Source organism: Penaeus chinensis, chromosome 33, assembly GCF_019202785.1.
Source record: "Penaeus chinensis breed Huanghai No. 1 chromosome 33, ASM1920278v2, whole genome shotgun sequence".
NCBI lineage: Eukaryota > Metazoa > Arthropoda > Malacostraca > Decapoda > Penaeidae > Penaeus > Penaeus chinensis.
The window spans coordinates 21327294-21342293 of NC_061851.1; the positions used below are offsets into that span (position 1 = coordinate 21327294).

Sequence of the window (15000 nt, forward strand, 5' to 3'; positions counted from 1 at the left end):
GTGGGAGGGTGAGTTTGGTCTTTGTCTCTTCTGTGGGAGAATTAGTTTGGTCTTTGTCTCTTCTTTGGGAGGATGAGTTTGGTCTTTGTCTCTTCTGTGGGAGGATGAGTTTGGTCTTTTTCTCTTCTGTGGGAGGGTGAGGTTGGTCTTTGTCTCTTCTGTGGGAAGATGAAATTGGTCCTTGTCTCTTCTGTGGGAGAATGAGTTTGGTCTTTGTCTCTTCTTTGGGAGGATGAGTTTGGTCTTTGTCTCTTCTGTGGGAGGATGAGTTTGGTCTTTCTCTCTTCTGTGGGAGGGTGAGTTTGGTCTTTGTCTCTTCTGTGGGAGAATGAGTTTGGTCTTTGTCTCTTCTTTGGGAGGATGAGTTTGGTCTTTGTCTCTTCTGTGGGAGGATGAGTTTGGTCTTTTTCTCTTCTGTGGGAGAATGAGTTTGGTCTTTGTCTCTTCTGTGGGAGGATGAGTTTGGTCTTTGTCTCTTTGGTGGGAGAATGAGTTTGGTCTTTGTCTCTTCTTTGGGAGGATGAGTTTGGTCTTTCTCTCTTCTGTGGGAGGGTGAGTTTGGTCTTTGTCTCTTATGTGGGAGGGTGAGTTTGGTCTTTGTCTCTTCTGTGAGAGGATGAGTTTGGTCTTTGTCTCTTCTATGGGAGAATGAGTTTTGTCTTTGTCTCTTCTGTGGGAGGATGAGTTTGGTCTTTCTCTCTTCTGTGGGAGGGTGAGTTTGGTCTTTGTCTCTTCTGTGGGAGAATGAGTTTGGTCTTTGTCTCTTCTTTGGGAGGATGAGTTTAATCTTTGTCTCTTCTATGGGAGGGTGAGTTTGGTCTTTTTCTCTTCTGTGGGAGGATGACTTTGGTCTTTGTCTCTTCTGTGAGAGGATGACTTTGGTCTTTGTCTCTTCTGTGGGAGGATGACTTTGGTCTTTGTCTCTTCTGTGGGAGGATGACTTTGGTCTTTTTTCTTCTGTGGGTGGGTGAGTTTGGTCTTTGTCTCTTCTTTGGGAGGATGAGTTTGGTCTTTCTCTCTTCTGTGGGAGGGTGAGTTTGGTCTTTGTCTCTTCTGTGGGAGAATGAATTTGGTCTTTGTCTCTTCTTTGGGAGGATGAGTTTAGTCATTGTCTCTTCTGTGGGAGAATGAGTTTGGTCTTTTTTTCTTCTGTGGGAGAATGAGTTTGGTCTCTGTACCTTCTGTGGGACGATGAGTTTGGGCTTTGTCTCTTCTGTGGGAGAATGAGTTTGGTCTTTGTCTATTCTGTGGGAGGATGAGTTTGGTTTATGTCTCTTCTGTGGGAGGATGAGTTTGGTCTTTGTCTCTTCTGTGAGAGGATGAATTTGCTCTTTGTCTCTTTTGTTGGAGGATGACTTTGGTCTTTGTCTCTTCTGTGGGAGGATGAGTTTGGTCTTTGTCTCTTCTGTGAGAGGATGAGTTTGGTCTTTGTCTCTTCTGTGAGAGGATGAGTTTGGTCTTTGTCTCTTCTCTGGGAAGATGAGTTTGGTCGTTGTCTCTTCTGTTGGAGGATGAGTTTGGTCTTTGTCTCTTTTGTGGGAGGATGAGTTTGGTCTTTGTCTCTTCTGTGGGTGGATGAGTTTGGGCTTTGTCTCTTCTGTGGGAGGATGAATTTGGTCTTTGTCTCTTCTGTGGGAGGATGAGTTTGGTCTTTTTTCTTCTGTGGGAGGGTGAGTTTGGTCTTTGTCTCTTCTGTGGGAGGGTTAGTTTGGTCTTTGTCTCTTCTTTGGGAGGATGAGTTTGGTCTTTGTCTCTTCTGTGGGAGGATGAGTTTGGTCTTTTTCTCTTCTGTGGGAGGGTGAGGTTGGTCTTTGTCTCTTCTGTGGGAAGATGAAATTGGTCCTTGTCTCTTCTGTGGGAGAATGAGTTTGGTCTTTGTCTCTTCTTTGGGAGGATGAGTTTGGTCTTTGTCTCTTCTGTGGGAGGATGAGTTTGGTCTTTCTCTCTTCTGTGGGAGGGTGAGTTTGGTCTTTGTCTCTTCTGTGGGAGAATGAGTTTGGTCTTTGTCTCTTCTTTGGGAGGATGAGTTTGGTCTTTGTCTCTTCTGTGGGAGGATGAGTTTGGTCTTTTTCTCTTCTGTGGGAGAATGAGTTTGGTCTTTGTCTCTTCTGTGGGAGGATGAGTTTGGTCTTTGTCTCTTTGGTGGGAGAATGAGTTTGGTCTTTGTCTCTTCTTTGGGAGGATGAGTTTGGTCTTTCTCTCTTCTGTGGGAGGGTGAGTTTGGTCTTTGTCTCTTATGTGGGAGGGTGAGTTTGGTCTTTGTCTCTTCTGTGAGAGGATGAGTTTGGTCTTTGTCTCTTCTATGGGAGAATGAGTTTTGTCTTTGTCTCTTCTGTGGGAGGATGAGTTTGGTCTTTCTCTCTTCTGTGGGAGGGTGAGTTTGGTCTTTGTCTCTTCTGTGGGAGAATGAGTTTGGTCTTTGTCTCTTCTTTGGGAGGATGAGTTTAATCTTTGTCTCTTCTATGGGAGGGTGAGTTTGGTCTTTGTCTCTTCTGTGGGAGGATGAGTTTGGTCTTTGTCTCTTCTGTGGGAGAATGAATTTGGTCTTTGTCTCTTCTTTGGGAGGATGAGTTTAGTCATTGTCTCTTCTGTGGGAGAATGAGTTTGGTCTTTTTTTCTTCTGTGGGAGAATGAGTTTGGTCTCTGTACCTTCTGTGGGAGGATGAGTTTGGGCTTTGTCTCTTCTGTGGGAGAATGAGTTTGGTCTTTGTCTATTCTGTGGGAGGATGAGTTTGGTTTATGTCTCTTCTGTGGGAGGATGAGTTTGGTCTTTGTCTCTTCTGTGAGAGGATGAATTTGCTCTTTGTCTCTTTTGTTGGAGGATGACTTTGGTCTTTGTCTCTTCTGTGGGAGGATGAGTTTGGTCTTTGTCTCTTCTGTGAGAGGATGAGTTTGGTCTTTGTCTCTTCTGTGAGAGGATGAGTTTGGTCTTTGTCTCTTCTGTGGGAGGATGAGTTTGGTCTTTGTCTCTTCTGTTGGAGGATGAGTTTGGTCTTTGTCTCTTCTGTGGGAGGATGAGTTTGGTCTTTGTCTCTTCTGTGGGAGGATGAGTTTGGTCTTTGTCTCTTCTGTGGGAGGATGAGTTTGGTCTTTGTCTCTTCTGTGGGAGGATGAGTTTGGTCTTTGTCTCTTCTGTGAGAGGATGAGTTTGGTCTTTGTCTCTTCTGTGGGAGGATGAGTTTGGTCTTTGTCTCTTCTGTGGGAGGATGAGTTTGGTCTTTGTCTCTTCTGTGGGAGGATGAGTTTGGTCCTTTGTCGCTTCTGTGGGAGGATGAGTTTGGTCTTTGTCTCTTCTGTGGGAGGGTGAGTTTGGTCTTTGTCTCTTCTGTGGGAGGATGAGTTTGGTCTTTGTCTCTTCTGTGGGAGGATGAGTTTGGTCTTTGTCTCTTCTGTGGGAGGATGAGTTTGGTCTTTGTCTCTTCTGTGGGAGGATGAGTTTGGTCTTTGTCTCTTCTGTGGGAGGATGAGTTTGGTCCTTGTCTCTTCTGTGGGAGGATGAGTTTGGTCTTTGTCTCTTCTGTGGGAGGATGAGTTTGGTCTTTTTCTCTTCTGTGGGAGGATGAGTTTGGTCTTTGTCTCTTCTGTGGGAGGATGAGTTTGGTCTTTGTCTCTTCTGTGGGAGGATGAGTTTGGTCTTTGTCTCTTCTGTGGGAGGATGAGTTTGGTCTTTGTCTCTTCTGTGGGAGGATGAGTTTGGTCTTTGTCTCTTCTGTGGGAGGATGACTTTGGTCTTTGTCTCTTCTGTGGGAGGATGAGTTTGGTCTTTGTCTCTTCTGTGGGAGGATGAGTTTGGTCTTTGTCTCTTCTGTGGGAGGATGAGTTTGGTCTTTGTCTCTTCTGTGGGAGGATGAGTTTGGTCTTTGTCTCTTCTGTGGGAGGATGAGTTTGGTCTTTGTCTCTTCTGTGGGAGGATGAGTTTGGTCTTTGTCTCTTCTGTGGGAGGATGAGTTTGGTCTTTGTCTCTTCTGTGGGAGGATGAGTTTGGTCTTTGTCTCTTCTGTGGGAGGATGAGTTTGGTCTTTGTCTCTTCTGTGGGAAGATGAGTTTGGTCTTTGTCTCTTCTGTGGGAGGATGAGTTTGGTCTTTGTCTCTTCTGTGGGAGGATGAGTTTGGTCTTTGTCTCTTCTGTTGGAGGATGAGTTTGGTCTTTGTCTCTTCTGTGGGAGGATGAGTTTGGTCTTTGTCTCTTCTGTGGGAGGATGAGTTTGGTCTTTGTCTCTTCTGTGAGAGGATGAGTTTGGTCTTTGTCTCTTCTGTGAGAGGATGAGTTTGGTCTTTGTCTCTTCTGTGGGAGGATGAGTTTGGTCTTTGTCTCTTCTGTGGGAGGATAAGTTTGGTCTTTGTCTCTTCTGTTGGAGGATGAGTTTGGTCTTTGTCTCTTCTGTGGGAGGATGAGTTTGGTCTTTGTCTCTTCTGTGGGAGGTGAGTTTGGTCTTTGTCTCTTCTGTGGAGGATAGTTTGGTCTTTGTCCTTCTGTGGAGGTGAGTTTGGTCTTTGTCTCTTTGTGGAGGTGAGTTTGGTCTTTGTCTCTTCTTGGAGGATGAGTTTGTCTTTGTCTCTTCTGTGGAGGATGAGTTGGTCTTTGTGCTTCTGTGGAGGTGAGTTTGGTCTTGTCTCTCTGTGGAGGATGATTTTCTTTGTCTCTTCTGTGAGGGATGAGTTTGGTCTTATGTCTCTTCTTGGAGATTGAGTTTGGTCTTTGTCTCTTCTGTAGGAGATTGAGTTTGGTCTTTGTCTCTTCTTGGAGATGATTTGGTCTTGATCTTTCTGGGAGGATGAGTTTGGTCTTGTCTCTCTGTGGGAGATATTTGGTCTTTTCTCTTCTGTGGGATGATTGGTTTATGTCTCTTCTTGGGAGGATGATTGGTCTTGTCTCTTCTGTAGGGTGAGTTTGGTCTTTTCTCTTCTGTGGAGGAGATTTGGCTTTGTCTTCTGTACGATTTCTTTCTTTGTGGAGATATTTGGTCTTTTCTCTTGTGAGATGAGTTAGTTTTGTTTTCTCTCTATTGTATTGTCTTGTCTCTTTTATGATATTTGGTCTTTTCTATTAGTGAGTATGATTTTGTCTTTTTCATTCTGTGATTATTTGTCTTATCATTACTTCATATTATTTTTGTCTATTTGATATTTGTCATTTTACTCTTTTATGAATGATTTATTCTCGAATATTGTCTTATCTTTCTTTATATTTGTCTTGCTTATTTGATGATTTGGTCTTTGTCTTTTTAGTATTTTTTTTCTCTTAATGTTTGATTTTCTTTGTCTCTTTATATAGTTTTATAGATATTTTTTTGTCTTTTTGGATATTGTTTATGTTTCTGTATTGTCTTTGTTTTCGTTAGATTTCTTTCTTTTTGGAGATGATTTTGTCTTTGTCTCATTGTAGAAATATTTTTTTTTTTGTCTCTTTTAGATGATTGTTATTATCTACTCAGGTTGTCTTTTTTTTTGAGATGAGTTTGTCTTTTCCTCTTGTGAGAATATTTGTCTATTGTTTTGAGTGATGATTTTTTATATTTGTCGTCTTCTGTGGAATTATCTTTTGTCTTTATCTTTGCTTTGTTTGGATATTTGTCTTTGTCTCTTATTTGGAGATGGTTTTGTCTTTGTTTATTTTGGTAGTTAGTTTTGGTCTTTGTCTTTCTTTATTAGTTTGGTTACTTATTTACTTCTATGATATTGGTCTTTTCTTTCTGTAATATAATTTGTCTTATCCTCCTGTGGAGATATTTTATTGTCTCTCTATGGAGTATGATTTTGTCCTTGTCGCTTTTGTGAGTGTATTTGTCTTTGTCTTTTGGAGATGTATTATGTCCTTATCGCTTCGTGGGAGTGATTTTGTCTTTGTCTCTTTGGGAGGAGTTAGTTTTGTCTTTGTCCTACTATTATATATTACTATCTTATTATTATATCTATTATTAGTATTATTATTATTAGTAGTAGTAGTATCATTATTATTATTATTACAATCGCTATTATTATTATTATCAATATTATCATTATTATTATTATTATTATGATTATTATTATTATTACTAACATCATTATTACTATTGTTACTATTATTATCATTATCATCATTGTTATTATCATTATTATTATTTTTACTTATTATCATTATTACTATTATTATTATCATTATCATTATTATTATTATTATTACTCTTATTAGTATTATTATTACTATCACTATATTATCATTATTATTGTAATTATTATTATTATCAGGAATATTATTGTTATCATTATTATCATTATCATTTTTGCTATTGTTATTATTATCATTATTTTTATCATTGTTATTATTATTACTATTATTATTATTATCTTTTTTGTCATTATTATTATTATTATTATTATTATTACCATCGTTAATATTGTTATTATTATTATTATTATTATGATAATAATAATAATAATTATTATTATTATCATAATTATTATTATTATCATTAGTAATATCATTACTATTACTGTATTATCATCATTATTCGCTTTCATTATTATTATTGCTATTATTATTATTATTATTATTATTATTATTATTGTTAATGTTGTTGTTGTTGTTATTATTATTATTGTTATCATTATTATTATTAGTATTATTTTTAATATTATTATTATTATATTATAATCATCACTATTATCATCATTATCATTATTATTATTATCATTATTATTATTATCATTATCACCCTTGTTATTATTTTTATTATCATCATAGTTATTATTTTTATTATCAGCATATTTATTATTATTATATCATTATTATTATTATTATTATTATTATTATCATGATCAGTATTGTTATTGTTATTATCATTATGCTAATGATAATAATATGTTATTGATAGTGTTATTATTATTATTTTTATTATCATGATTATCATTATTATTATTATTATCATTATCGTTATTTTGATTTTTTTTTTTTATTACTATTATTTTCAATATCATTTTTATCATTACGATTGATATTATTATCATTATCATTATATTTTTTCATCATCATTATTATCATAAGTGTCATTATTATTGTTGTTTTTAATATTTTCTTTCTTATTTTTATGATTATAATCATTTCTGGTAGTATTAGTTTTATCGTCATTATTATTATCATTATCATTATTTTTGTTGTTATTATTATTATTACCATCATCACTATTGTTATTATTATTATTATTACAATTTTTACAATTACTATTATTATTATTAATATTGTTCTTGCTGTTGTTATTGTTTTTATTATTACCATTATTTTAATTATTATTATTATAATTATTATTATTATTATTGTCATTATTATTATTATCATTATTATTATCATTACCCTACTATTATTATTATTTTTGTTATTATTATTATTATTATGATTATTATTATCATTATCATTATCTTTACTATTATTATTACTGTTGCTATTAATATTACTACTACTACAGCTTATATTACATTATCATTACTATCATTATTATTATTAATGTTTTCATTATAATTATTCTCATCGTCATTATTATTTCCACTCTCATTATCATTAAATTGCTGCTGTTATTAGCCATATCACTACCAGTATTACCGACATAAAGATAATTAATATCATCATTGTGTAATACCATTTCTTTATTATTCCTGTTATTCTCATTTCCAGTATTATGTCTTCATTATCACTGAGTATAAAAAAAGTTGTTCTAAATTCAGTGGTATTGTCAGAAATACAGTTATCATTGTAACTGATTGAACGTTATCCTGCTGTCTTCATTATTATAATTTCCAGGCTGCTTTTGGTATCAGTAGCACCGTAGAAATTATTAAAATGATTATTTATATTCTGTCATCACAGTGTATACTGTGTGGTGCAGCGGTAGCGATCTCGTCGAGCAATCTTGCTGACTTGCGTTCGAATCCCTCGCCGCCAGTGGATGGTAAACCCGGCCATTCCTTGCACGCAGGGGGTAATTTAGAAGCAAAATGAAACATATAGCATGTCACATCAAGAATATCCATTGTAACAAATGGAATAAAACTAACTTTAAACATATTATTGTTACGATTAGTAGATAGATAACATTGATAACTGATAACACAGTTGCCGTACTAATCATTGTCAGCCATGATATTAGTGTCACCACCAACACCATCTATATCACAATCACCACCACTATTAGTATCCTCACCTCGTCACTATCCCGCCATCACCATCCCCAAAGTCCACCTCCACTATCCCCACCTCCTCACACTCACCATCACTATCCACACCACCACCATCTCCCCGCCATCGCCACTATCATCCACATGCCCCGCCATCGCCACTATCATCCACATGCCCCGCCATCGCCACTATCATCCACATGCCCCGCCATCGCCACTATCATCCACATGCCCCGCCATCGCCACTATCATCCACATGCCCCGCCCCCTCCACCCGCCCCGGCGTCAGCACCACACGCAGAGCCACCTCTAATCGCCCCTTCGACCCCGCCAGATGGCCACCGACATCCCGGGGGCGCCGCTCAGCCCGGCGGACTTCGAGAACAGCGCCGTCATGAGTAAGTCTCTACTCATTTCCATACGTCTGTTTCATGGCACTCACCTGTCTATTTATCTGTACTGACTTAACTGCTTGTTTTATCATTTTTTCTTCCTGTTTTCCTTTTACTGAGATTGCTGTTTACTGGCCTAGTTTTTTGTTTTTGTCGTTTTGTGTATTTATTGATTGTTTAATGAATTTAGTTATCTGTCTATTTATTTATTAGTTATCCATTTATTAATTTATGTGTGTGTGTATATATATATATATATATATATATATATATATATATATATATATATATATATATATATATTATGTAGGATATTCAATCTGCAAATCAATATCAATATTTTCCATTTCGTTAATTTCCCCCTTATATTCTCATTACTCGTATCCTACGTCCGTTATCATTTGCAATTACTCCTGCTACATTCTATTATGATTTATGTTCCCCTCTGCGTGTATTTCCATATCTCTTCTCCTTTCTCTATATTGTCCTTGATCTTTTTTTCTTGCTTCACAGCCCTTCACTAATCTTATAATTTCTTTCGCTATCTGCTCCAAAATTATTTTTTCTCGTCATTTTGCCCTTCGCTTATCCTGTTGCTACGATGTGATGTTTGTTACAGTCATTTTCTCTGTTTATAATGTGTGATATGACAGTTTTGTCCTTTCATTATACTAAAATATTTGTAATATTATTGATTATATAACCCACATCACCAGCCCATACACAGACATACAGACACAGAGACACACATAAAACACACATTCACCAAAAAAATGCACTGCCATAATGCAAATAACAAAGGTTGCCCTGCGCCCCCAGTCCCTGAGGCAGTGGACACGAGCCATCAGGCGGACCCCATCGAGCTGGCCGGCCTCTTCCAGGGGGACATAATGCTTGTCCCGCGCGATCAGCTCAAGGAACTCAACATGGTCAGTCCAGGTCACGGGGCGTGGGATGGTGGGGTGGGGGGGGGGGGTAAGATAACAAGGAACGGTGGGCGCATGAGAGTTCGTGGGGGAGTGGGAAACACGATCATTAGTGTATCCATAAGCGAATAGTATATTCATTAGCAAGAGTATTTTCATTAGCAGCGTGCATACTCTTTCGGAAAGAGTATATCCATTACCAGAGAGTACATCAATTAGCAGAGAGTATAATCTGCAGGCGAGAGTATATTCATTAGCAAAGAGCATATTCATACTGCTGTTCACTAATGCATAGGTAACTATGACCCTTTCAAACAAGGCAAAATCGACTCTAAATACGGGTAATAACATCGCGAAAAAACGCCAGGTGGGGTATGCATGAAGCGCCTACTGTGGGATGTCGACAAGTCTTTGGCAAACTCAGGTTGATGTAAATATAACACAGTGACGGCTTAGATGATTAACTGATTCTTTTAGATGATGATGATTAAGATCGGAGGTAGGGAACGAAACCTGACACTGTGATGCAAACGGCAAGATTTGTTTTGGGAAGACTTGCATCAGGCCGAGGATAAAGTGGATATCACTTACATCTTATTTACACTTGTAACTAGTTGGTGGGGGACCTGCATGGTTATGTACACGCAGGAATCGGCGTGAACAAATAATTGCTGTTTTATTATGCATAGGGCAATGCGGGCGTGCTGGTGTATCAGTCATACGGGAGAGATACGAGCGCATTGCGGGAGGTCATGCAACCCTGGCATTACCAGGCTCCTCTTTGCAACAAAAATCCAAAATGTTTCGGTAAAAGCAGAATGGAATTGAAATATTTTGTAATATTCAATGGAAACATTTCTTCAACTATCAGAAAATTTAACAATCCATGAGGTATTAGTCTTAATTGTTTTACGATGTTTCCCCTCAACAGATCCCCAAGACCAGGAGCGCCATGACGGACGTGCACAGGAGGTGGCCTAACGGCATCATTCCGTATGTAATCTCACAGACATACGGTGAGTTTATATTGCTTCGTGTCTTTGCTCGCTTCACATATTTTCTATCATAGAGAATATAGAATGCAATAAAATGAAGAATGTACTTCGAATTCGCTATGATAGCAAGCACATTGCAATTATGACTGCATCTCATGCTATATCTTTGAGGATATTAGCAAGTAAATCTGAGTCTTTCTAAGGATCCAGATAGGTACTAGTATAGTTAAAACATAGCAGTCAGACATAATCAGCAACCGCACTGACAGTTCCCACAAGCTACATATACTCGCAAACTAATGCCCCGCCCGACCCGCCGCAGACGAGAGCGAGCGCGCCACCATCGCCAAGGCCATGAGCGAGTACCACCAGAAGACCTGCATTCGCTTCGTCCCCAGAACCATCGAGAAAGATTACATCCACATTCTTAAAGGAGATGGGTCAGTTACGGGCGCTTCTTGCGTTTATTTGTTTAATTTTTTTTTTCTGGAGTATATTCCTTTTTTGTTTCCAGGAATGTTTGAGATTCATTTTCCCCGCTCATCATCATAACCTAACTTCTTTGGTTAATATCTTTCGAAATTGAACGTCTAGCATGTATTGCCTGCCATAGTAATTCTGATAAATAAAAGCACACGTCTTCATGAATGGCATCCCGCTTGACGCCCGACCCGCCATCCCGGCAGGTGCTCGAGCTCAGTGGGCCGCGTGAAGGGCGCCCAGCAGGTGTCCCTCGGGCCCGGCTGTCTCTACGTGGGAATAGTCATGCACGAGTTCATGCACGTGGCCGGCTTTTGGCACGAACAGTCCCGCTCGGATCGTGATAACTATATCACGATCAACAAGCTGAACGTACAGGACGGTATGTGGTACAACTTCGAGAAATACGGATGGGACAAGATTCAGAGCCTCGGCGTGGGATACGATCTCGGTAATGGTGCTTCTTCATTATTCATATTGTCTTATGTCAACTGATATGTTGCTGCAAAGTATGACTGATGTGACTTTAGAAACATTTACACAAGATTTATTTTATATTAAACCAGATCAGGGTGCCTCTTAAATAAAACCTGAATATTTCCCGTAAACCTAATTCATGTGCAACACTCTCGTCCCACAGAGTCCATCATGCACTACGGCCCGTACGCCTTCGCCAAGGAAAGGAAACCCACCATCATCCCGAGGGAGACCGGGGTGGAGATGGGGCAGCGCAGGGGCTTCTCCAAGGCAAGGCTCTCGAGGGGGCGTTGGGTCGAAGGGGAGGGAAGGGGGGAGTGGGCGAGAAAGGGAGGACGGGTGAAAAGGTGAAGGGCTTAAGAGAGAGAGAGGGAGAGAGAGAGAGAGAGAGAGAGAGAGAGAGAGAGAGAGAGAGAGAGAGAGAGAGAGAGAGAGAGAGAGAGAGAGAGAGAGAGATAGATAGATAGGTAGATAGATAGATAGATAGATAGATAGATAGATAGATAGATAGATAGATAGATAGATAGAGAGAGAGAGAGAGAGAAGAGGGGGGGGGGAATAATGGACAGAGACAGAGACATAAGACAGAGACAGACACACAGACAGACCGACACTCAGACAGACCGACACTCAGACAGAAACACACACACACACACACACACACACACACACACACACACACACACACACACACACACACACACACACACACACTCACTCACACAGATAGACTAACAGACAAACAAACGGACAGGGAGCACACAGATAAGCATACAAATAGATGGTTAAGACACGTTAACTAATAACGCAGAAAATTATGAAAGATGCTTATTAGGAGAAGCAATAGGAGAAGCACCGTAAATAAGACAATACACGGCAAAAAAGACATTCAAATAACTAAGGAAAAAAAGTCAGTAATGATTGTGCAAGTAACTAAGTGTGAGAGAAAAATAATTTCATACAGATACACTTTAGCTTCATCTTATCAAACTAGTAAAGCGCTTAGAACGCAAAGTTACCTATTGTTTCCGTTCCAGCGAGACATAGAGAAACTGCAGAAGCTCTACAACTGCGCCAACACGACTTTCTTCACGACGAACGCCCCAGCCGACGTTCCTTCGACAAGTGAGGATCGGGGACCGTGAGAATAGGGTGGACCATATCATTATCATCATCGTCATCACCATCATCATCACATCATCATCATTGTCATCACCAACATCATCATCCTCGCCATTGTTATCGCCATCATCATCATCATCACATCATCTACGTCATCACCATCATCATCACCATCATTGTCATCACCATCATCATCTCCATCTTCATCATCATCGTCATCACCATCATCATCATCGTCATCACCACCGCCACCACTGCTACTACTGGTAGTAACATTGATATTGTTGTTCTTGACGTGATTATTCTTATTTTAGTTTTTTTGACATCAATATATTTAAGTAACCTTTATCGCACTTACATTTGTGTATCTTTGTGTAATATATATACATAAAATCCTGAAACCCCAAACATCTGTGTGTGTGTGTGTGTGTGTGTGTGTGTGTGTGTGTGTGTGTGTGTGTGTGTGTGTGTGTGTGTGTGTGTGTGTGTTGGTGTGCGTATGAGTGTGTGTGTGTCTGTATGTGTATGTATATGTATGTGTGTATGTATGTATGCGTGTACGTATGTATATATGTATGTATACATAATACCGCACACAATATAGTCCTCTAATTTTAGAGATGCCAGGAAGCCACGCCCCCCTTGCTTTAACTAAGAAGTTTTGTTGATAGAGCGTCGTTCCGATATCCCTTATTCACATTAAGCGCATTCGTAGCTTATAATTAGACCTTGTTTGCAGCAGTGTTAAAAATGGGAGCATAAAGAGTTTAATGTTTATAAACCATTAACGCTTTAGAGAGGGTTTTGAAATCCAGGCCCGAACTTCTCACAAAGGCTATTCATTATTGCTGACAATGTCAACTGAAGGGGAGGGAACAAATGAGAGCAAACGGGTAATTAATAAAACACTATAAAAAGACCGAATACAGACGGGAGGTAAATTGCTCCGGAGAACAGCACCTCGGTGGGTGGCAATGGCAATTACCTCAACACACACCAGCCAACAGTTGCTATATATTAATTGTAAATCCATGGTGTCCTACTATTACCAGATGTAATAATTTCGTCGGCATAGCTGTTCTTTTGAGCGTTTCGTTTTTGCAGGTGCATAATGGTATGGGAGAAGCTGAACTTAAGTAAGCTATAGTTTACTGCTTATTATGCTTTATATTTTGTGTCGTTTTTTTTTTCTTTCTTTCTATTTGACATCCTCTCTAAAGGGCTAATGCTTTTAAAGCATATAACTTTTTTTTTTTATCAACTATGAATGTACTTAATATGAATGAATGGAGAACGATACGGATACGAGTCAGTGAGCTTCGTAGCTATGGCGACATTAAATTTCCCTTGAAGATGTTTCCATGCCCCAAAGCAACTAAGAGTAAATCACAGCCGCCCTGAAGCACTCCTTCCGCCCGCAGAGGAGTGCGTCGACAACAACGACCAGTACTGCACTCCCTGGGCCGACCGGGGCGAGTGCGAGAACAACCCGATCTGGATGAACGTCAACTGCAGGAAAGCTTGTCGGCAATGCGGTGAGACGGACGCGTTTTATATTGATTTTGTTTTGGGTTGTTATATTGGCTAATTTCACTATCCTTGGATCTGCGACACTTGTTTGTTCGAATGGTGCGCTGTGGCTTAACTCTGTGAGACGAATGTCTTTTTTTTCTTAATCAGCCGTTCAATTTTGATGCTTACAGGACACGATGACCAATATTTTTTTTTACGAGCAACAAGCTAATCAACATCCATCTCACACATGTATGGTCCTTCGTCTTCATAAACGACAGTGTATTATTCAGTTCCATTTTTACACCTAATAAGGATGGGTGTTAGTCTCCAAATTTGATGAAATGCTGGCATTTTAAAAGTTATTAAGATATTGCTATTACCGTGATATATGCTCGAACACTACTTGTGGATGCTTAATATGTGCAGATATGTACCAAGTATCTCTCACACAGAGAGACGCGCTATTATATATGTATATATTCATTCTCGTTTTTCTCACATCGGACCATTTGGTACGTACATTAGCACTATATGGGAATAACACCAGCTGATAAATTGACGATGCACCGCCATTCATTCAAACTGCATTTATTTATTCAATTCTTTTCCCGCCACTCACTCATGTGAAAGTACTCACGCTATCTTTGTAAAGGGATCTAGAAGGCTCAGGGGAGTATCAAGGGTGGTGCTTGTGGCTAGTGAAATTATCAGCTGGAGTAACTAGTGTTTGCGCTAATAACAGGTGGTGCCACAGGTAAGGAGTGCCAGGATCACAGCGTTCACTGTAGGATCTGGATGGAGATGGGCGAGTGCACCGGGAACGTGGATTATATGTCTCTCTTCTGCAAGAAGTCTTGTGGTCTGTGCATGGACACCGAAGCAGGCAAGCTGGACAGCAATTTGTTCTTCTTTATTTCACATCTTTATTTTCTCCTGCTCTCACTG

The 15000-nt window shown here is 39.2% G+C and overlaps 1 protein-coding gene across 2 annotated transcripts in view; it reads left to right on the forward strand.

Moving 5' to 3' along the window:
* Window positions 1–15000, forward strand: part of LOC125043297 (zinc metalloproteinase nas-14-like) — an 18779-nt gene that overhangs the window by 3160 nt on the left and 619 nt on the right. Inside the window, exons 3-11 of one of the 2 annotated variants that reach the window (XM_047639339.1) lie at window positions 8483–8546; window positions 9360–9469; window positions 10398–10482; window positions 10784–10901; window positions 11148–11392; window positions 11582–11688; window positions 12456–12543; window positions 13962–14075; window positions 14798–14938. In XM_047639339.1, the coding sequence (XP_047495295.1) occupies window positions 8483–8546; window positions 9360–9469; window positions 10398–10482; window positions 10784–10901; window positions 11148–11392; window positions 11582–11688; window positions 12456–12543; window positions 13962–14075; window positions 14798–14938 (1072 nt within the window). The remainder of the gene's footprint in view (window positions 1–8482; window positions 8547–9359; window positions 9470–10397; window positions 10483–10783; window positions 10902–11147; window positions 11393–11581; window positions 11689–12455; window positions 12544–13961; window positions 14076–14797; window positions 14939–15000) is intronic. The other variant, XM_047639340.1, reaches the window with a different exon arrangement.